Below are 21,862 nucleotides of genomic sequence, written 5' to 3' on the forward strand. Positions count from 1 at the left end.
ATTTAGTGAATTAGCATGCTTACTATTTTCTGGACTTTCAAAACTACTAGAGATTCTTTAGTGGTTCTTAGTGGTTCAAAACAAGGCTGCTGGCTCGTTTTCTGGATCCACTGTTATTGGCTTAATGTAGAATATGATCCATTAACTTAAAAGCAAACAGGAACAGCTCTTAGGACAGTGTGGTCCTTCCTAGCTGTCTTTTTCTTTTCTAATGCTTTATTGGTTGGGACAACATTTTAGCCTTGAAAAGATTCTAGATACTGTATGAAGTAAGAAAGTTTTGTGAGAATTAGTCCTTACTAATGTCCAAAAATAATTTCTGAGATCTTAAAACACTTTATGACTTTAAGACTTTTAATACTTTAAGAAAACATTTTCATACCAAGATGCTTGTTTATAGAAGTCTCTGTTTTCAATTAGAATTTTCAAATCAGTTTGGAAATAAACATTTTGTAGAGCTGTTGTACCCTTCATTTCTTTTGGTGGGTGAAGCAGGTTTAAATAGTGCTATAAAGAGATAAGTGATCATCAGATGCCTAATCCAGCAGCAACTATTGAAAGTGCACTGGGGCTCGTGGCAGTGGGTCCATCACAAGAAGCTGTTAATTAGCAGGCAGTGTATTCACTGCCCCATCAGTGACAGCATGTAGTCCCCAGCTCCATGTTGAGTCCCAAGGCCCCACTGTCTAACGTCAGCCCAGAAGGCAGAGAAGATTCTGTGTTTCTTAAAACTGTGGAAATTTCCCAGGTAATGACAGGTTTAGTGCTAAAGTTTTGAGAGCAAGTGAATCCTAATTTTCCTTTCCAACCAAACTGTTCTGTGATTCTATGAATACAGAATGATACCCAAATGAATAGCCTGCTCCTGGGAAGGATTAGTTAGTTCAGCTTGGATGCCATGTTAACAGATTGATGCTGCTCTTGGTGTTGGTGACCTGAACTCAGCTGGCTCCTCAGGGCAGGTTAGGGCTTTATGGCCATGACATGAAATGAGTAACTGAAAGTAGTCTAGAACTTTTGGGGAGTAGTAAATGGGTAGTTGCTATCCACAGGAGTATCCCTACTGTATTTTCTGGGAAAGGAGGAAAAAAATGAAAACTGTGATGTTAATAGTTTTAACAGTGCATATTTTAAAAGATTTTACATTTACTTAGGCCTAATTCTGTAGCACCACACCATGAAAACCTCTAAACCTCCTGCAAAAGTGAACTGTCACAGCCTTCATGCATCTTAGTGAGGACAATACATTACATTGCTGGATTGGAGCAATGCCTGCTAAGTGAAATAATCCTGCCCAGGACTGAAGATAATCACTAGATCAGCAAATACTTAAAAAGTAAGTAAAATGTAAATTATGGATATAATTGTGTTCCTCAGCTGCAAAGATTGAACACTGTAGTTAAGATTGCAGGAATTTTCCATGGTTTTAAGAGGAAATTATGTGGTTTCTGTTTATTCTGCCACAAAATGTAAAAATAAAAAAAAAGCCGAAGCCAACTGTATATCATTATGTTCCTGGGTGACCCAACCCACGTGCCTCATTGTACTTTAATGTGACAATTTGTCATGGCTTCAGTCTTTGAATATCATGTACATCAACTGAGTTACATATTAGCTCATAACTAAAAATCTCTGGTTTTGTGTCTTAGTCTTGAACTTTTTCAAACACCAGGACAAGTGGTGTTTGCTTTGCTCAAGGATGCTGACTGCCTAACAGAATTGGTTCCATGGACAAGAACCATTTCTTACCTAAATCAGTGAAAATGGTAAAAATAATTTGGCTAAGGTTAGACCTATATAGAAACAATTTGATTTTACAAAGGCTTGTGCATACATATTTGATGTCACATACTTGAACAGCTCTCATGGCTACTTATTTGAGTGAACCTAATCTGTTTTATTTAATCTTTGCAGGATTGGGACCTAAATGAGTAATTAAAATTAAAATAATGTGTTTGCTTAAGTTTCAATCCCATTTTAAATCAGCAGTCTGGAATTTTAGCTAGCAGAAATATAGCAGACACACAATATGCCTTGAAATACATATATTGCTGTAGAATATTAGTGTTCTTCTTTGTTGAAGGGACTTCCCCCACCTCCGCATCCCTCTTGCAAAAATTTTGCATCCTACATATGAGAGTGATAAGAGAGGAGGTATGTCATGCTCCAACATGCACAACTTTTCAAACGCTAAAAATAAATTAAAAGTTCTGTAAGTGAGCTTAGGCTGCCAACAAGCAGTCTGAACTTGTATTTTACTTGTTTCTGCAGGTTTTTCTCCAGGTTTTGTAAGCTCGTTTGCTAAAATATTTAATGTAGACTAAATGCTTGTTATTTGATTTACTTTGATTTCCTTGCTAGAGCTGTCATATACAGATAATGTTGTTTTGAGGACAGGTCTTTGGGGGACCCAGCCATTGACTGATGTGTGGTGCATGCAGCAGAACTGTGAGTAAGTCCTGTCCAAACACAAAGAGGTCAAAGGTAAATGGCAGTGGACTATTCTAGGTTGTGAACTGACATTTCAAGAGTGGCTAAATTGTGTCTGAACTCTTGTAACACTCCTCTTGGGTAGATGTAAGAACTTGGCATTTGTGACTCAGGGAAAAGGGCCTGAAGTCAAAGAGAATTATGAAAGAATCAAGTCACCTCTAATCCCCTCAGTAAGAAAGCCAATTAAACTAGTAAAATTTTGCTGAGACAATGTAGAGATATACAGGAGTGGAGTAGTTCTACTCCTCTCCATTTCTCTCTATCTCCACATTATCTCCATGCCTACAGAAGAACAATTGTTCACTTGGATAATAATAGGAGTAGGGCTCAATTTTGTGATGGGAGTTTTGCTAGAATGATGTTTGCCAAGTTCTAGTACTGCTCTCATTACCATGACCTTTAGAGGACATAGAGGTTTGAGCAGCACACACCTGATGTTGCAGGACTGTGTCAGAAACTAACTCTGTTCATCCGGCTGAAGGATGAAGTTGTGGGTGGAAAGGCCTCATCTGTGGTGTAACTCCCTTAACGCCAGTTTGCTCCACAACTCGATAGTCTTGAAGTTGGGGGATTTGACAACCTTAAGCGTGCCTTCTGCACTGAACAGCACTTTCTGTTATTTCCTAGTATAATGAACCTCGAGGGAACTGGAATAGTTTGCTCTGCTGTAAACGATGTCAGCTCTGCGGTGTTGGCCAAAACTGGTTGAGATGTAGGTTCTGGGCTGCCCTTGGCTGGGGAGGCAGCACTGAGGGGCGGCCGGGGCCTCGCTCTGAGCCAGCCGCCGCTGGGAGCTGGGCCCGCTCGGGGGGCTGCAGGGACGTACCTCGGTGCACAGGGCAGGGCACCGTCACACCGCCGCTCACACTGGGCCCGTACCGAGCGCAGCCCAGGCTCCGTTACGGACGCGGTGCCCGGCGGCCTCACGCGGTTTCGAGGCCGGTAACTTAAAGGCCGTTGCGGCTCCGGCTGCCGTGAGCAGGGACTGTGCCCCTAGCCCCGGCTGCGCGGGGGTTTTCGAGCCGCTGGCCGCCAGCACAGCCGGGCCGTGCGCGACCCCAGGACCCCCTCACGGCTCCCGGGGGGCGGGCGGGGCTCAGGTGTGGGACGGGACGGGGCGGGCGGGGCCGCGGCGCGCGCTGGCGGCACGCGGGCGCGAGGGGCGGTGGGCGCGGCCGTCACGGCGCCGTCTCCGCCCCGCGCCCAATGGCGGCACCGCCCGCGTCCGCCCGCCCCGCCCCGCGGGCCGCGGGGTTACTGCCGGGCCGGAGGCCGGGCGGGCGCACACGCGCCTCCTCCGCCTCCGCCTCCTCGCTGCCTCCTCCGCGCACCGCGGGCCGGGCAGCGGTGGCCGGCGCCGGGCGGCCTTGGCGAGGACTGCGTTCCCGTCCCGGCCGGCGGTGCCTATGGCGTAGCTGCGCCGCTGCGCGCCTGCCCCGCGGGACGCGGCGTGGACAGACCTGCCGCCGGGTAGGTGCGGCGGCCGCGACCCCCGCCCCGATTCGGGCCGTCCGCTGGGGCGGGCGCGGGCAGTGCGCCCCTCGGGCTGTCACCGTGACAGGGCTGAGCGGGAGGGTCCGGGGGCCTCCGCCGGGCGCGGGGTGCGGGAGCTGCCGAGGGCGGTCAGTGTCCGCACGCGTGCCGGGAGGAGCGGCTCGCCCCTCGGGACCGTGCGAGCTGCGGGCTCCCTGTGGGAACCGAGGGGGGAGCGGGAGTCGGGCACCTGGCGAGGGGCAGCTACAGGTGTCCCAGCGGCGGTCGCTGTGCCCGGTACGTGCTGGGCGCGCTGCGGGCAGAGAGCGAAATGCTTTACAGAGAGGCTCGCTCTGCTGTGTGCGAGTGTGTCCTCGTACCCTTCCTGAGCCCAGGTGAGAACTCGGCAGTGCACGAGCAGAGTGTGACTTCAGTGTAAGTGACAATAATACAAGGGCCAGTATAATGTCCCTTCAGTGCAATTTCAGTGAGGCATTGACATGTGGGAGTTACTGCTGCAGATTTTGCAGGGGATGCGCTGGAGTCAGGTCACTGCAGGCTTCTGAGTACGGCTGTCCTAGTAATAACAAGAAGGTGGCTTCAATGTTAGATGTAAAATAAGTAAGTTTTTAAACACGAGCTTTCCCCAGTTTCAAGTGCACTTGCAGTTCCAAAGTCATGGGTGTCAAACAGCACAGGATGTGCTACTTCTCCCTTTCACAAGAAAGGACTTATTCAGGTATAGTGTGCATGTGTAGTTATGCCTTTTCCACTTGCTGTGGATGTAACCAGATCTAAATCTACTTAGTTCTATTAAGCTGTAGGTGTTTAAATTGATTTGCTGTCATTTATTATTTTCTTCTCAAATGTATGATCATTGCACAGTTCATTTTTTACAGAGTATTTCTGGTAGTGTTTGTAAGTTGTTAAAGAGACACTTGGACATACAAATGCCATTATTTTGCTCTAACAAAATAGTTTTTGGCTGGGTCTGTATTTATACTGATCTAAGTTTATGTATTTTTTGTTTGGTGAGGTTAAACAGGGTGATATCAGATGCCCAATGGAGAGAAAACCCGAAATGAGAGACCTGCCTGCTCACTAACTGTGGCATCAATTAGGTTTGTCTCATGGTGACCCACAGGACTGATACTATTGTAGTCTCATATATGGAAGACTTTATATGTGTAAATGAAATGTCTTCCCAAGACAAAATCTAATTGTTTATTGCTACTTATGAAGATTATTTTATTTTCCTTACAGTCCATGCTTTTTTCCATGAATGCCTGCCACAGTATGAGTTGGTAGCTGGGTTTTTAATTAGCCCTGCACAAGTATCCTGTCAAAGTATTCCCAACAACAGTGTTAGTAAATGTTAATGGCAGATGCTTATTCATTTGAAGAGCTCCAGTTTAACCCATGAAAGCTTACAGGGCTTGAGTTCCAGCTGAGGAGGAGCTGCTCCTCGAATGCTGACCTGGTGCAGCTGGTGCTGGGCTGGGGGAGGAAGGGAGGGACGCGTGTTGGAGGGGGGGCAGGTCATTGGCTTCCTTCAGTGAAGAGTCCTTTACTCTGAAACTTGCTTCCCCCAATTGTTTGCTGCAGTTCAACCTTTTCAAGTTTAAAGTGACACTTCAGATTTTTCTCTTGACATGCTTTCTGTCCCTGGGGAGATCTTGTTTCATTGTAGATTTTGATCCATGTTTTGTGCGTCCAGAGCCTCATCTAGTCAAAGCGTGTTAAGTGATATCCACCAAGGGTGTGAGTTCTTTTAAAAAGTAACTTTTAGTTGTTGTTCCTGGCATGCAAAACATATTTTCGTACTCCAGCATCTTGATGCCTACCACAGGAACAGTGTTTGGAAGTCAATTGCTAAACCAGCAGGGGGAACACAAAACTTGCTGTCTATAAAGTCTCTCCTCCTACCACAGTTGGAATTTATTAAAACTTTGGGCCTATACTTTTGATAGTATTTCTTTAGAAGGTGAATGTTAATTTACTTGGAACACCCACATACATTGAAATAAACACATTATTTTCAAATACTTGTTTATACATTTCCTCTAGCAGGCAGATCTCCCATTCTTCTGAATGCAATTTTTGTCATATTAGCCATGACCGACTTGCAAAAATACTACAGGTTTATGTGAGTGAAATTTCTCTTTGAAGATGTTTGAAGTGAATTAATCCCAAGAAACGATATTTTGAGTAATCCTGCAAAGTTTCAGATGATGAACTAGACAAAATATTTTCAGAGTGGAGCTCTTACTAGGTCACATATGGTTGTACGTAGACATCTCGAGAGCTCAAGTTGACTTGCAAAGCAGTTGTATTCTCACAAGAAACTATTTCTAGTATTTAGGCTTTCCATAAAAGAAAATATTTTTAGATGTTCTCTTAGGTTTTAAGAAGCCATTACTAGCTTATTATGTAGAGGTCAACTGATGGTCCCAGCACAGAGCAATAATAGGTTTTTTTTTTTTCATTCATATTGGCGTAATGATTAAGTCTTTTGTACCAGGAATACAGAATGTAAAGGCTGTTGCCAAAGAAGGTTATGTGGATGGCTTGCACCAATCCATATTGCTTTCTGGTCTGTGAAGTCTGGTGCAGCCAAATGGCAAATACTGAAGGTGTGGATGCACACACAGATGGCTGAATAGGAATTTGCAGTGTGTCAGGTACTCCTCAGTAAGAGCTGGGGAACAGCCTCACGTCCACAGTAAATTCAAGAATCTTGCTGCTTCTACTTGGGGTTAAGCCACCTTTCACTGATGGTGGGGTAAAAACATGCCGAGGAGCATTTGCTACAGAGTAACCAGTTTGCTGCTTGTGAGTGATAACAATTGTATATTCCACCAGCATTAGGTGCTAGAGCAAATACAGACACAATAGAGTTCAACTGAAATTAACAGTCCCAGGTCAGGTTTAAGGATATGTAAGCTCTGGTTCTGGAATGACACTAATTGCACAGTGAGGTATAAAATAGATATAAATGTATATAAAGTATATGCATATTTCAATGGCCATGCATTGTTCTCTGAGAGCATTACTTGATGTTGCCTGCCCCTAAAAGTACAAAAAGGTGTATGTTAAATTCCATTGGCAATCTTCATCTTCTGTTGTTTTCATGGAATCCCAAACTTTCTCTCCAGATGGTTCTCTGAGATGCTGAAGTGTGTACTTTGTAAAGTCAAACTGAAATTTCTGTTTTAATATGATTTGAAAATAGTGATAAATCTTTGCCTGATTTGTCTTACAATTCTTTTTTTTTTTTTTTTGATATTGCCAGTAATATTGTGTTAAAATTAAAGACATGAATTATCAAGTCTTGGGCCATTTATGTGAATCTCAGAAAATACTATCTGGGATGTAGATTGCAAATATGTTTGCAATCACATTGCTTTTGATCTAGTTCCATAAAAATATTTGTATATTATAAATAGGCATTACTTCTATAGCAGTAATATTTGTGGTGATTAACAGTGGTATGCCAGTTTCTAGCCAGTTCATGAATACAAGCATGTTTTGCCATAAAAATGTACTAGCAAAAAGTAGTGCAGTTGGAATTGCTTGATCCATCAGTGTGGATTCGCATTTTTATGTGCTGGCATTCATCCAACAGAGCAGCATTTCTTGTGCTTACAGCAACAATTAACTCTGTGGTAGCCAAAATGAGAGAGGTTTACCAGATTTCAGTTATCTCTGGAAATCATGGAAGAGGGACTTTAAAGCTGCCACCTAATTTATATTCCATATTTTTTAATTTCAAGTATCACAAAATAAATGTCTTAAAAGAAGAACTTACTTTTTGACCTTGATTATCTAAGTAGTCATATTTGTTGAGTTCAGCAGAGAACATTTCATATATTGCATTTTAAGATAATAACTGTTTATTTGTACTTACAAATAATTCTGTCTTGGAAAGTGTGCTAGTTTCTGATGTTTCTATAATGAAATGAATGGTGTTTTTGAGGAAAATGTGAAAACAATTTCATCTTCATCCTGTGAATAGTACTTCAAAATGAGTGACACCTGCTTATTATTAACAAATTTATTGCATTATATTTAGCACTTCTGTGTAATAATCAGTCTAATTTCAGTACACTGGTTGGCCAAATTCAGATATTTTTTTTTCTTCTGTCCTGCTGTAAGAGGTTATAACATTTTGAGAGTCAGCTGGAAAGGGCCTCTCTTTTAGATAATTTCTGTTGTGACCTTGCAAGAGACCTGCTTAGATTGCAGGAGAGCAGTTTATCTAGAGGTCTTTGGTCTGAAACAATTTAATTATAGAGCTGCTGTGTAGAGGTTGTTTTTCTGCCAGAAGGCAGTAGGGGCTGTGATACATAAGGTGGTGTTAGTGATTCTGAAGGATAGTGGCAATTCGTTTATTCTCTGATTCTCCTTTGTAAGCATAGGCATTTTCTGTTGGAAATTGGTGAGCTATATTGTGTGAGTCAGGGACAATAAAAAAATCCCAAAGTATCCAGTGAGCTTACTGTGTAGTAGAAATTTGCTGAATTCATGTGTTTCTTTGCCAAGAAGCTGGAGGTGGACTGAAGACTGGTATGTCCTCTTTTGCCTTACATTTGACAAGTAAGTTGTTAGACTGTAGCTGCATTTGACTCTGTGTGATTAAGAACTATGGTAGTATTTTTACAATGTTTTTTACAATGATTTGAGTGAAACAAAATTCTGTTCTGCTTTCCAAAGCAGCTGTTGTGGTGTTTGAAAAGAGCCTTTTCTTTAATAAAGCTATTGCATTAATGAACCAAGTCACTCCTCCAGTGTATGCAGCTTGTGTTCTGTCATAGATTAGTTCCTCCCTCCAGCAGTTAAAATCACCACTGTTTCTAAATACCTGTAGATCTGGTGATTTGGTTCACTCCAGTGATCATCATATACATGATAATTTCCTTCTGACAGAAAGGTCCTTCTGACAAATTATTTATGTGACTACTGGAATTTGTTGTGGTCTTCCTTCTCTCCATACCTGTGCCCGAAAATTTTTTACAGTTGTTATTTATACATTTAATGTAACATATTTAAAGGAAATTCTGAATGGTAATGATTTTATGGGAGTGTTCTCCACTCATTCTGAGTGGAACATGCTAGTGATTCATACCTTGACTGAAGCAAATCCCCAATGAAGTGCTTCTAAATAAAAATTTTTATGAAAAAAATTTTGCTCCAACCTGAATAGATTTTTCTGCTCAACAAATGGAATGACACCATTTATTTGGTAGAAAGTGAGAGGGTAGATGCCCCTACACAAAGGGAAACTCTTTTTGACTCCTTCTTTTAACTGTGTGTCCCTTTAAGGACTTCCCTATTTGTGTGGGAGAAGTTTCCTATCTGTGAGATGTGCAGCTGAAAGTTTAGTGGCTAACAGATAACTTTTGGTGGGTTTATCTTGCATTCTTGTGTAGCAACCTGAACAAATAATCTACTCATCTGCCTGCCTATTAGAGTTTGCCTTATTCTAGAGACCAAAAGAGACACTTCTTTTGTTGCTCTGTTTGGCTTTTTTTCCCAAATGTGGGTCTGATAATGCATGCAGTTAACTTTAAAATCCCTAGTAGGTAATATTTCAGTCTGTTAATTCACTTCTTGTAGTATGTAATGGCCCATGGCAGTGAGGAGGGCTGGCTTGTATCGCTTCATCTAATTCCCTGTAATGAGAAGCACTGATTTTTCAATCTTGTTCATTTATTTACTAACTGTCTTTTTTGTTTGTTTCTTTTACCCTTCCCAAAGAGGATTGCATCCTTATACAGTGAACTTGTTTAATGCTGTAGTCTTGCTTTTCATCATAATCTTTGTGGCTTTCTCACAATTAACCCAGACAGTTGCTGGTATTTATAGGTCATGGTTTCAAAACTACTTTTCTAAATGTCTACAAGTCATTTCAAGATTTTAAATCCACCGCTGATGGATTTAGTTGTTTTTTCGTGGTAGGAAGGTTCTAGGTAAAATATTTCTAGATGCAATCCTATGGTTTTTGCAGTTCAGTCTTGAAAAAAATAACAGTGCCGAGCATTCGTTAACAGTAATTTGCTGAAATTTTTTTCCCTGTGTGGAAGAAGCCTTGCTGAATTGTTGGTAACTTTCCGTCCTGCTGTGGCTTCAATTCCACAGAGGTGCCCTCCCTAGGGTTATATCTGGCTTGATAGGTACATTAGAGCTGTTATCTGTTTAGTTGAGGTGTTCAATTAGAAACGCAGCCAAGTAAAACTTAAGATAAATTAAATTTGTGTGAAGTTGTTGGCTGCTACTGTGTTTATGAAGAGTAAGATAGTCCAGTGCCAGGAAACCTATTCTGTTTCCAATTAGAAACAATAAAAAGTTGGTAATTAGTCCAAAGAAATTTAACTGTGAGAAAGAAAGGTTGTAGAGATGTTTTTTTCATGCAATTTAGCATGATCTCACTTAGAGTGAAGATTCCTATTTCTGTTGTTTTTGTTTTAGGGTAAACTTCTTAGAAGCAGCAAGTCCCATTTAAGAAACGTGAGCTTAGTTCTTGTTAGTTGTGGTGAGATATTACTGGTTAATTGGGAACCTGAGTTTTATTTAAATGTACATCTGAGATTTCTTGAGTTGCCATGTTTTTATGTATGCATGTTTCTGGTTATGTCTGCTTTTTTGCTTCGTTGTGCTTCCTTAATGTGTATCAGAAAGATGGGGTATAATTGTGCTTCTGGTATTCCCTGGTAAGATCAGTGAGGTTTCTTGTCTATTTTCTAACTAGAAGGTGGAAGCAGAATGCCCCAAGTAGTGTGTTGTCTTTCCAGGCAGGTGTTAAGGAGGTGCTGCTGTGGCCAAGGTGAGGTCCTGTTAAGACTTTTTGCCTGTGAAAGAATGGAGTAGCTGTGAGTTGCACAGAAAATACACAGCTGGAGCTGGTATGAGATTGCAGATGGCTTGAGCCAATACAGTACAAGAGCTGTACAGCACCCCTGCCTCTTGTTTTCTCCACTCCCTTTAGAAATGTCCTGATGTAGGAAGTGCCTGAAGGCTCTATGATAAAGGAAAAAAATTCTGATTTGGTACTCAGATTACGTGTGGGGTGTTGGTCTTGGTAAACTCTGTCTGCGGTGCCATCTGTGCCTCCTCCTGTAGAGGTTCAGTAACCTCTAGGAATTTCTGCTGCTGTCAAAAAGCAATCTGTTCCAGTCTGCTCCTTGTGGAAGCCTTGTGTGCTCCTTCCACTCCAAGATGCCTGAATGCACTTCCTTCCCTTCCATGCATTGAAACCCTCCTGCATCCTGATCCTTTAAGAGACTGTTCTCTTGTTTACACTTGGTAAGCAAAACCTTCCTCAGACTAGGAAGATTTAACTGCATACCTCCCTGTGTTTGGGGGAAGGGAAGTCCTGGGAATGTATAACAGAATGATTTTTTTGGTCCTGTTTCTGTAAACTGTCTCTTACTTTTGTGCTGTATTATGCAGTGATTCTTCACCCAAAACTTAAAATATCTGGTGTCATCTAAATTGACAGCAATAAAATCAGGTGATTAAAAAAAGGGCAAGTTGTGAAGCTGAAGGGGAAGCTGGTTATGAAATGATACTGAGAATAGACACCCCCATCCACACTTTCATTCCAGCTGTGGGCAAAATACCTACCAGGTAACAAAATCCCCCTCCAGTACACTGTTACTAAATAGGTGGAATGGTTTCACATTTTTATTGGATTTATTTGTTTATATTTTTGTTCCTGTAATTTGGTAGGCTACATTGTAATACATTAATAAGAAAATAAATAAAATACTAAAACAAAAATCACATGGAATAGAGGGGCACATTACTAAATGGCATAAAACATCTTCATTTGGCACTCATCCAGTTCCCATAGCCTTTAACTGTGACTTGTTGAAATGTCCCATTACAAGCACAGCAGCATGTGAACTGCAGGACATCAGAGTTACTTTTTCCCTGGACTTTATGATATGTCAGGATTTTTAGTTTTATTGCTATTCATATGTTCCCTGAAAATGAAACTGCTTTGTTGTTTCTAAACCAGAATCTGTCCCTTTATAGTTTATGAATAAGTTACTATTTTAAGTTCTGAATGAACTTGTGGGACTTTGTGTATATGCCTTGGACATAGACATTTAAAAATATGGACAAATTTTCAATTCCACGTGAGCATTTGCTAATCCTATTAATCAGCTTTCCTGCCTGTATGTGTGCAAATTGTGCAGAATTGACATGATAAATGTCAGCTAGTAAGTCTTTAAAAAAGCATTTTTAATAGGAGTAGGGTTATAAATAAGCCCTTTTGCTGTTCCTAAGTTTATAGAACTGCTCATGTAGTTAACTATTTGTGGGGTTATTTTACTTGAGATTGGGTGTACTTGATTACAAATGTTTGCCTTATTTACTTACACAGGGCATGTATTCACTGCATTCTCACAGGGAAGCAGCTTGGACAAATGGAAGAAAAACCGGTTAAATGAGTGAAATGGTTGCCATGTGTAAAACAAGCAAACAAAAAGTGAAAAAGCTTTGGCTGTGAAGGCGGCCTTGGATGGCCTAGAAACTTGGGTTCACGTTGCTATGGCAAAACAACACAAAGGGACAGATCCTGCTGGCTTCGCTCAAGTATCCCCATTCACTTTGTTGGGACTTGTGATGTGACTTGAGAGGAGGAGGAATTTTGGCTTGCTTTGGTAGAGGAGTGTTTGTTAGCCATGTTGTAGAGAGCTGTGCAACCTCTGGCACCACGTGTGGAAAGAGAAGGGAATTACCAGAGTCCATGCTGATAAGGCAGAGAGGAAGTGGAAGTTATTCTTCAGGCAGTAAAGGAAAAGTTTGGACAACAAGAAGGGTAGAGTTAAGGCAGGGGAAGAGCTTGTATGGGAAAGGTAGGTGCTGATTAATGAAACAGATGGTAGCTGTTGGGGAAAGGGCTTCAGGGAACAGAAGTAAAAGGGGTAAATAAAACAATAAGATCCCAATTCAGCAAGAAATGTGGCAAATTCCTGTGCTAGAGAAGCGTTAATAGGAAACAGAAATGCCCTAGAATCTGTGGCTCTGGCTGCCTGCAGGTTGCACTGGGCAGAGAAGCTTTGAAGAAGTAAGCAAAAATAAATTTACCTAGAGAAGAAAAGTGTGTAAAAGTTGAAGCTAAGGAGACTTCTGATTTGAAGAAGACTGCTGCATAATAGTCACTTGGCTAAAAGTACAGAATTGGGCTGAGTAGAAAGGTGCTCAAATGTCCTGAAGCCTGAACCTAACCCAGGGTGGTTCATTTTCATTTATAGTTCTTGAAGGACTTTAGAGCAGAGTCCTGTCCCCTTTCTAGAGAGCATTAGGCCCACGTGGGGGTGGGGGCATTTCTGCTAGTGGCAGAACGGTGCTGAATGTCATTTCTTAGTGACAAACCATAGACCACAGAGCCTTATGGTCTGGGAGTGCCTGTCAGCAAGGACTGGAAAATCCATAGGGAAAGATGTTTTGGATTTTTTTTAGGAGTAAGTGTCATGCTTCTAGCCTGTGAATTCTTCCATGTTGTTGCAGTATTAAAGGTGACTTTTTAGTTCAAAGGCTAGCTTTAAAAAATCCAAAGACTGAAATTCTGAGGAAGATGAGTAGCAGATTTTACAAAGAAAACTATTTATGTAGGTGAAAGGCAGAGAGAAAACAGTAGTGTACTCAAGTGATTTGTTTCCTCTGCTGCTGGCTCTAACAAATGTAGATTACTTTAAGTACCACTAAATTAAGGACAACATTTGTTGTCCTTTAGCTTAGCATAGCAATGAGATCTGTCCTTCCAGGCCGTGCTTTGGTATCTTCCAAAAGCACCATGCTTTTCACTGGGTTCTAGCTAAGCTTTATGCATCAAAATTCTCATGGGCACCAGAGGCTCCTAGCTGAAACCAAATTAAAACCTCATGCTTTCTCCTCTGCTTATCCTTATGTACTTCAAAATGTGTTTCCTCCCGTTCCATTTCCCCAGTCTTCTTTCATACCTAATAAAAGCTAGTAGTAGTCAGGTTATTCCTGATGTTCCCAGCAGCATGTATTCCTGATTTGATCTGCAGATATATATTTCTCAACAAAATAGGGTCTTTGTGCTTTTTAGACCCTCACTTTTACCAGGACTAGTGGCCTTTACAACAGCAGATTTCAGTGAAAATGACCAAAAATGACCCCATAGTCTTCAATGGTTTTGATTCAGATGCCTTCTTTTGCCAGCCTTCCTTGCAGCTTGTTGTAGTAAAAAGCATTGGCATGAAAACATTATTAATAAACCCAAAACTCATGTCTTCTTCTCTTTCTCTTCCACGTCAGGATTTTTTGGTTATACTTTTAATATGCCCTTTCATGATCTCATTTACAAAAATAGCCACCCAGATATACCCCAAAGGAAAAGAGGATTCTCTTGGAAATTTCTTCTGAATGTCAAGTTGGCTAGCAGTTGTGTTTACTTCTTGGGTAAATAGTTTAGGTTCCTTATCCCTTTGCACAGCTTTCTTCTCTTGTTTCAAGGGAAATAGCTTCCTATTCTGTGGACTGGCTTTTTCTAGTTTGCAGGTTGCACATTTTTTCTAGTGACAGCAGGTCTCGCACTGAAGCAAAATCTGGCAGATTTTGCACCACAACTTAACTTTCTTACTTTTTTGTTGTTGCTGTTGTGGTTGGTTAGTTTGTTTGGTACTGTCAGATGGTCACTTAAGAGCAGCTTGGTAGCTGATTCCTGCCACACATGATCATATTTTGGAAAATATTGACAAATTGCCTGCTTAGTAGGTTTAATCTTAAATGAGTTATTACTAGCAGTTTTATCTGTCTTTTAAATTGCAGCTGTGGAGCTGACAGTTGGGGTATTATTCATCCTAAATTCATGAAACTCACTGTTAGTTTGTCACCTTTTCATGTTGTTTGATATTTGCCCTGCATTTTGAGTTTGTGAGTGTATGTCTTCAAGCAAGTGAGCTCACTCTTCAGAAAGCTCTTCCAAATTTTCATTTAAGTCTTCATTATTCACCCTTCATGAACTGGCAGAATCAGGGTAGAAGTTTAGGACTTTTCAATCATATACTGGCAGCTCTGAGTTATACCTTGCAAAAATTATTGGTCAGTAGATTGTGGTAGGGATCAAATCACTCCTACAGATGGAAATGTGTATGTGTTCTCTCTGCCTTTGAAATCATCTTTTTCAAATGGACTTTCATCCAAGCTGAATTGCAACTTGACATTTAAACACATTTAGATGCTCAGGTCAGAATGGGATTCTAAACATAGTTTCTTTCTCTCCAGTTCTTTTCCTGTGCTCCCTGTTTCTACACAACTTGGTGCCTTATAAAATTGTCACTGAGGAATGAGAGGCTTATGCAGATGGGACAGTGAGCATCTTGGATTTTCTTTATTAGCATATGTGCTGTAGTTACTCTTTTTCTGATTTCTCTTCTGTTTGTTGGTGGTGGTCAAATGGCTGTACATCAGTAACTTGGGTTTCAGAATGCTTCTTCATTGCCTCTTTGCACATAGGACATCTTGCAGAACATTAGGATGGTCTTCTATAGATAACACTGACTAGAAACCTCATTATTTCCTCTATTTGATAATTTTTCTTTGTGGCAGCATTTAAAAATTGAACTAGCAACCAAATAGTACCACCAGGAGGTAGAGTTAGGTTTCTTTTCATTTAGAGAAATAGCAGCAAATTATTCCAGTTTATATTTGACTTCCCAAATAATGCTCAATATTTGTAATGTCTTGCCATTTTTCCAAAAGTGCATTTTAGGTGGGACACTAGAAAAGGAGCTGCATGAACCCCCATGTTGTGACAGACTGTCAGCTCCTGGCTCTCCCCATACCCTGCTGTCCTGTAGGAGTGTGTCTGGTGTTCCCAGCAGCCTGCAGAGCTTCTCCTGTTCCCCCCATCTCCCAGTGGGATCTGGGGCACTGCCAAGACCACTTGGAGGTTCCAGGAGCTGGGTGCTGAGTGAAGCATCTGCAGGAGGCTGGAGTTGTGCCCTTGGGCCCCAGCAGCCCTTTCAGGGGTGTAGATGCAGCTCTATGCACACAGGGCAGTGCCACCCCACCAAATAACCCATGCAGAAATGCTGCTGAGCAGTTTGTCCAGTTTCCTCAGAGCCCCAGGGGTGCTGGTCTTGAAGTGCTGATCTGGGTGCAGGTTCTGGTTGAGCAGGCTTCTGCTGGTGCACAGCATGGCACACACTGTGTGACAGAATCTGGCCTTTTGTCCTTGTGCTTCATTCCATTGTCAGGTCAGCAAGAACCTTTTAAGTGATATTGATGTTGCCACATGATCCTGACTCAGCACTGTGCTATCACTTAGTCCCATGATGGAGGTTTGTCATTTCTTGCAGTATTTTATGATGGGTGTTAGTGGTTGCCAAGGTGCCATCTGTCATCTGCTCCCAAAGGCTCAATACCAACATTCCTGTTCTTTACCTTCCTGGTTTGTAATCTTATTCTAGACATCTAGATAACTGAGAATAGAATAAAAAAAAGTTTAAGAGGATATTGTGGATCTGCTTAAGTGTTTCCCCTCCAAAATCTGCAGCATGCATTCTGGGGTCAGAATTTTCCATGTTTGTAAGGGTTGCAGGCATCAGCTCTGTTGTCATTTATTAGCGTAGCACGCTGGAGTTGTTTAACTGACCTGGTATATCATGTCTCAAAGTATTTTAAAATAAAGATTCTGAGCAGTTTTATGTTTATATTTAGTGTCGAGTAGCATGGAAAAGTTTTCAGAGTTTGTCATACTGAGAAATGATGAGTTAAATTTGAGTTACCCACCAACCAGCACATGTGAAACATTTCTCCATGCTATAATAAAGGTAGCAGCAGATAACTGAGCAAACAAATGTTTATATGCACCAGGGAAAGTCTGATTACTTAAAATAAACATGTCTGAGGGTGTGAGTACCATTGGCAGGCTTCAGTGGGACTGTGGTATTAGCTGACAGAAAGGACTCTGGGGCCTCGCTTCCAAACAGATCCCAACTTGCACAGTGTATCATAGAAGGGAGCAACATCTGCAAAGAAGTACTGCAATACAGAGGAGGAATACTAAGTTACTGGTACCTAGGGTATCTGACAATATAAAATGCACTCCCCTACTAGACCTTTAAGAGAGAGTTCTGTTTCTCTTCTTACAAGAGAGAGAATTTTAAATATCTAACAATATTTCTGTAAGTTGTATTTGTATTAATGTTTATTTTTACTTCTTTCTGTAGGCAATTAAAACTCCAGAAGATCTGATTTCAAAGCCCACCACAAATTTCAAAGGAAGTAAATCTACATGAGGAGCCACAAAGCAAGTTGATTTGAGAAGAATACAGCATTTACAAAAATGTCAAGTTGTGTGACTTCAGTGTTTCCTTTGATGGTTTTGTGCTTTGCAGCTGCAGGTAGGTGGTATTATGCAAATCATGCATTCAGTGGATTAACTTGATGTGCATATTTAGAATTGTTGATCAGAAATACTTTTTCATGCTGAAGAAAGTAGGTCAGCTAAAGTATGTCTAGGTTTTCTGTAAAACTATTGTGATCATAATTGCATCATATATGATGTGAGAAACAATGCTGTTCCTATAAGAATGTTTTCTTGCATCTATGTTCACCCTTAAGATAATACAAGAACTGCAGTAGTAATCGAAGTTATTTAGATTATTTACCTATTTATTTTTAAAAATGCATGGTGCACTTAAAGGGGAGGGTTGATATGGAAGCCTTTGGGAGTGGAGGCAGTGTAGCTCTGCCAGCCTGATGAACTATTGGCTCTGCCAAGAGGCTGAGTTTATTTTCCCAGATGCAGGGTTGGGCTGGTGAAGCTGAGGCTGCTAGAGTCTCTCTGCAGAGCTGGGCTGAAAGGGTCTACCTGCTCAGCTCCATGCTGCCTCCAAGACCTGTAATCTGGAATTAAGCCCCAATTATTTGACTTTATAAAAAATATGTCAGACAAAATCTCAGAAAGGTTCATAATAGGTCACTGAGTCTGTCCATCCATCCTGCCTTATTGGGATAAACCTCACCTTGGTAATTTCTGACAGTTGTCTAATTGGTGACTTACAGTCAACCATTAGTGATGATGGCAAAGGCCTTTTAATAACAGTTGTCTGTGTTAATGGAGTCCTTTTAGGTTAGGAACATGCATTGCCATTTAAGGGGATTGTTCCTGTCCCACATTTTGGCCTAGCTGGGAATTTTTAAAATGGTATGTTGCAATAACTTGTGACAGAGAAAGGAAAGATCTGTGGAGTTCAAGTACCTAGTTTATTCTGTAGTTTCTTCAAGCACTGAAGTGATTGTACTCAGAATGTTTGTTTGTCAAAGTTCTTTCTGTGGTTGCAAGGGGAAGCCTCTTATGTGTCCAGCTTGTGTACAGTGTGGGTCTTTGCAGAAGAGGCCAAGTGGATGTGCAGTCAGTCAAAATGAGACAGTGGGAAAAGTAGACAGTGGACAGATGGCTTGCTTAAATCTGAGATGTCCTCACTGTGGAAAAGATGACCAGCTTTGGAAGAGACAGGGCTGAACAATTAAATGTGTTACAATTTGGCTTCATTTCATCTTCAGCATGGAAAATTATGTTATTTCAAGCCCTCAAGCCTTGTGGGACTTTCTCTGGGTTTGACCTCCTTGAGGGCATCCATCCAGCATGAGTAACTTTGATTGTTTAACAGTACGTGATGCTGACATTTTGCAATAGCTTCACTGCAGACAGACTTCCAGCAATGCAGGGTGTGTCTGAGTGTGTCTGCAGCTCGAGCTGAGCACATCAATGCTGCTCTTGGCTTACAAGAGCCATTACTTGGAGCAAATCTGGATCATTCTAGATGTGTAAAAATCTACTTTAAAAGGAAGGGCCAGTGCAGAAAAGAAAAGCTTTTTTTAATTGATCACAACCATAATTCTGTTTTGCTGCTGAGGAGAATGCTTGCCTGTTGAGTCAGCTTACCTCTTAATGCTAGCTTTAATTAAAACCCACTGATTTAAAAGTGCTGTCAAACAGTAACACTATTAGTAAGTTATTCAGTGTTGAGAAAACGTAATGTGTCTGTCTTGAAATTCATTGTGGTTTTTTTTTGGTTTTACTCCCCATCTCTGTGTTTTCCTCTGGCAGATATTCTTGAAACAAACTCTTAAAAAGCTTTGGATTCAATCAGTTGCTTAAGTAGAGTGACAGAATTACTTTGGCTGGAAGGGACCTCTGGAAGTCTACTCCGGCACCCTGCTTGGAGGAAGGCTAGTTTCAAATTCTTTCTTTCTTTCTCTGATTTTTCTTCTATCTGTATGGGAAGAAATCAGCTGAGGAGAGTAGGAGGGGTCACAGTCTGTTAGGGGAAGGTGAGGAAACACTGTCTTTGTGGTTTCTGGCTATATCTGCCTGCATGTTTTGGTTTTCTTCCATGCTTTTTAATTTTTTCAATAAATTCTTAATGAGAACAACTAGATAATGTCCTTACAGAGTATAATGAGTACAGTGAGATAAGAGCAAGAACCAATGGACTATGATGAAGAGGGAAGAGATGTCAGGCAGATGCAATTAAAACTGAGGAAGGACAGCTCTCTGAAGGTTATTCAGATAGAGCTTTTGCAACTGGAGGCTTTGAGTCCTTTTAATGCAAACAGTTATGCTTTAAATGCAGGGAGTTTGTGGCTCTAGGTGGGAGCACACAGCGTGTTGCAGAGCTGTGAAAAGCTGGCGGAGGCCCCTGGCTCTGGTCAGTCTGGTGGCCAGGGCACTGCAGGCGTGGCTCCTAATTGCCAGCATCCAGAACCTGTGCTTTTCCAGTCTTGAACCACAAATGTACTGGTATAAACAAAACTAGAAGTCTAAATAAAGTTAAGAAGTATAAATAAAATCTCTTGCTTGTGGTGGAGCCTGGGGGAGGCAGGGGGCAGCATGCCACCTCCCTAGGGTATTGATTTATTTTTACATTCAAATGTAAAGCCTTTTTCCAGCTTGCTCTTTGTTTCTGAAGAAGTGAAGCTGCTGCAGCAGAGCACACCTTTGTTTTGTTTGCCAGTCCTACTCTGAAACTGCTGCTACTGGTTATGGAGGGTGTTTTGCTGACATAGTAGCTTCGGTGTTCTTGTATTTTCAGGTGTAAGTGAGGTTCTAGACAGATTCCATGTTTGGTTTCTGTTTTTCCACTCTTGCTCTTGAAGGTACTAGTGTGTTAAATATATCAAAAAGCCCCCAAAACCCTGGAGTTACACTGCATGATGTACAGAAATGGATGGTCAAAGATGAATCACAGATCTGCATGTTTTTCAAGCTAATAGTTTAAATATTACACCTCACTAACTGCATTGAAAATAGTCTATATAAATATTCAAAGAATATTTGCCTGTTTTTCTACCTCCTTATACTACTTGGATGTATGCAGCTAAATGCTTATCTGAATTTGATTTACTTTTGTCTTGTACACTGATTTCTTGTAAGCTTTTATTTGTAAAGCTTTTTTGGGCAGAAAAAGACTGCAAAGTAAGCCTTGATTACTCTGAGATTTTTCTACTTCATGGAAAGTCCAAGGCAGGATGGGGAGAAAAACTTCTGGCAAGCTCTCTACCCGACTGAAGGAATGAAGTTTTTGAAGTGGGATTAAATTAAGGTCTGGCAACCTGCAACAGGAGCTGCACACAAACACTTAGAACTACACACAGTTATCCAGGCCTTGCATGACCTCTTAAATTAGTCTGGCTTTTTAATCTTGGAGCAAAAATCTTCTGTCCTAATGTGGCTTAAATCAAAGGCTTGAACATATTTATTTTACTTGCTGGCAAATTAGTGCAGTTGGGTGCATGTTGCATGTCATAATAAAATGTCTTAGAGGACAGCTGAAATCCATACCTGCTCTAGACCTTGAGGGCTGAACCTTCAGCAGAACAGGTCCTTCTGTGAAGGAATGGGGATGTTTTTAACTTCAATTTTTTGGTTTTGTTTTGTTTCTTTCTATCCTGCATTACTATTCAGCTGGAAAGAAGACAGAAGGGTGATACAGGCTATGGATTTCCAGTGGCCAAAGGTTCTCATTGCAGCCTCTGGGGTAGATCCTCTGTTGGTGCAAATCATTCCTGCTGCTGAGAAAGCAGCACAGCTGTGGTACCTGATACCAACTGGAATTTGCCCATGGAGCCATGTTCACTTTCCTTCAACACCCTTGATATTTAGCATTATCTGTGCTTGACTTGTGGACGCTTTTCTCCCTATGGCTGCATTTCATGGTTGTGGTCAGGCAGATGAAGACCCTGTAAGAATTGCATATATTGAAGAATTTACTTATTTTCTGTAATGCTGAGGTTTTTGGTTTATCTGCTTATGTTAGGTCTGTCTTTATGGTTTTCTTCCAACAGCTCTTTACTCCCTGGTTCTCCCCTCTATTGTAATCCTAGCTGCTTTTTCTTTTTTTTTACATGCTTTTTTTTGTAAGTAATCTTACATTGTTCAGAGCATGTGTGCTTCATTTTCTGTAGGACTGTTCACTTGCAAGCTCATGTATCTCTGGATCTGTGCCCCCCAGATATGATGGTGATGGGTGCCATGTTAATAAGTGGAACAACAGGAAGAAACAGGCCTTGTCATGACACCTAGTTTTTATTTTTTTTTTAAAGATGAACTTTCCCTGACCTTGAACATTGTGTTTCCAAAAGCAATATATGATTCTTCAAAGCACGGTAGAAAAACCTTCTACTAGAAGGTGAAGGACATGATCTAAAAAAAGTAGAAAGTAATACTGGGAGTTACTCACACAAATTTCCTTCTATTTTAAACAGTGTTTGCTGGGTATTTCCCAGATTTAATTAGACTGTAATTATTTTTTCCTTAAAGTATTTGTTGCCAGAGGTGTGGAGTTTTTTGTTTGTTTAAATTGTTTTTAGAGGATGAGAACCAAGGGAAAGAGGTTGGATCTTGAAT

General features: G+C 41.2%; 1 protein-coding gene across 1 annotated transcript in view; it reads left to right on the forward strand.

Moving 5' to 3' along the window:
• The first annotated feature begins 3,851 nt into the window (after window positions 1-3,851).
• TGFBR3 (transforming growth factor beta receptor 3) overlaps window positions 3,852-21,862 on the forward strand; it is a 108,092-nt gene continuing 90,081 nt past the window's right edge. The window contains exons 1-2 of the mRNA XM_063165730.1: window positions 3,852-3,963; window positions 17,178-17,351. Of these exons, the coding sequence (XP_063021800.1) occupies window positions 17,294-17,351 (58 nt within the window). The 5' untranslated portion in view covers window positions 3,852-3,963; window positions 17,178-17,293. The remainder of the gene's footprint in view (window positions 3,964-17,177; window positions 17,352-21,862) is intronic.

The sequence above is a fragment of the Melospiza melodia genome, chromosome 11 (genome assembly GCF_035770615.1).
Source record: "Melospiza melodia melodia isolate bMelMel2 chromosome 11, bMelMel2.pri, whole genome shotgun sequence".
NCBI classification, from domain to species: domain Eukaryota; kingdom Metazoa; phylum Chordata; class Aves; order Passeriformes; family Passerellidae; genus Melospiza; species Melospiza melodia.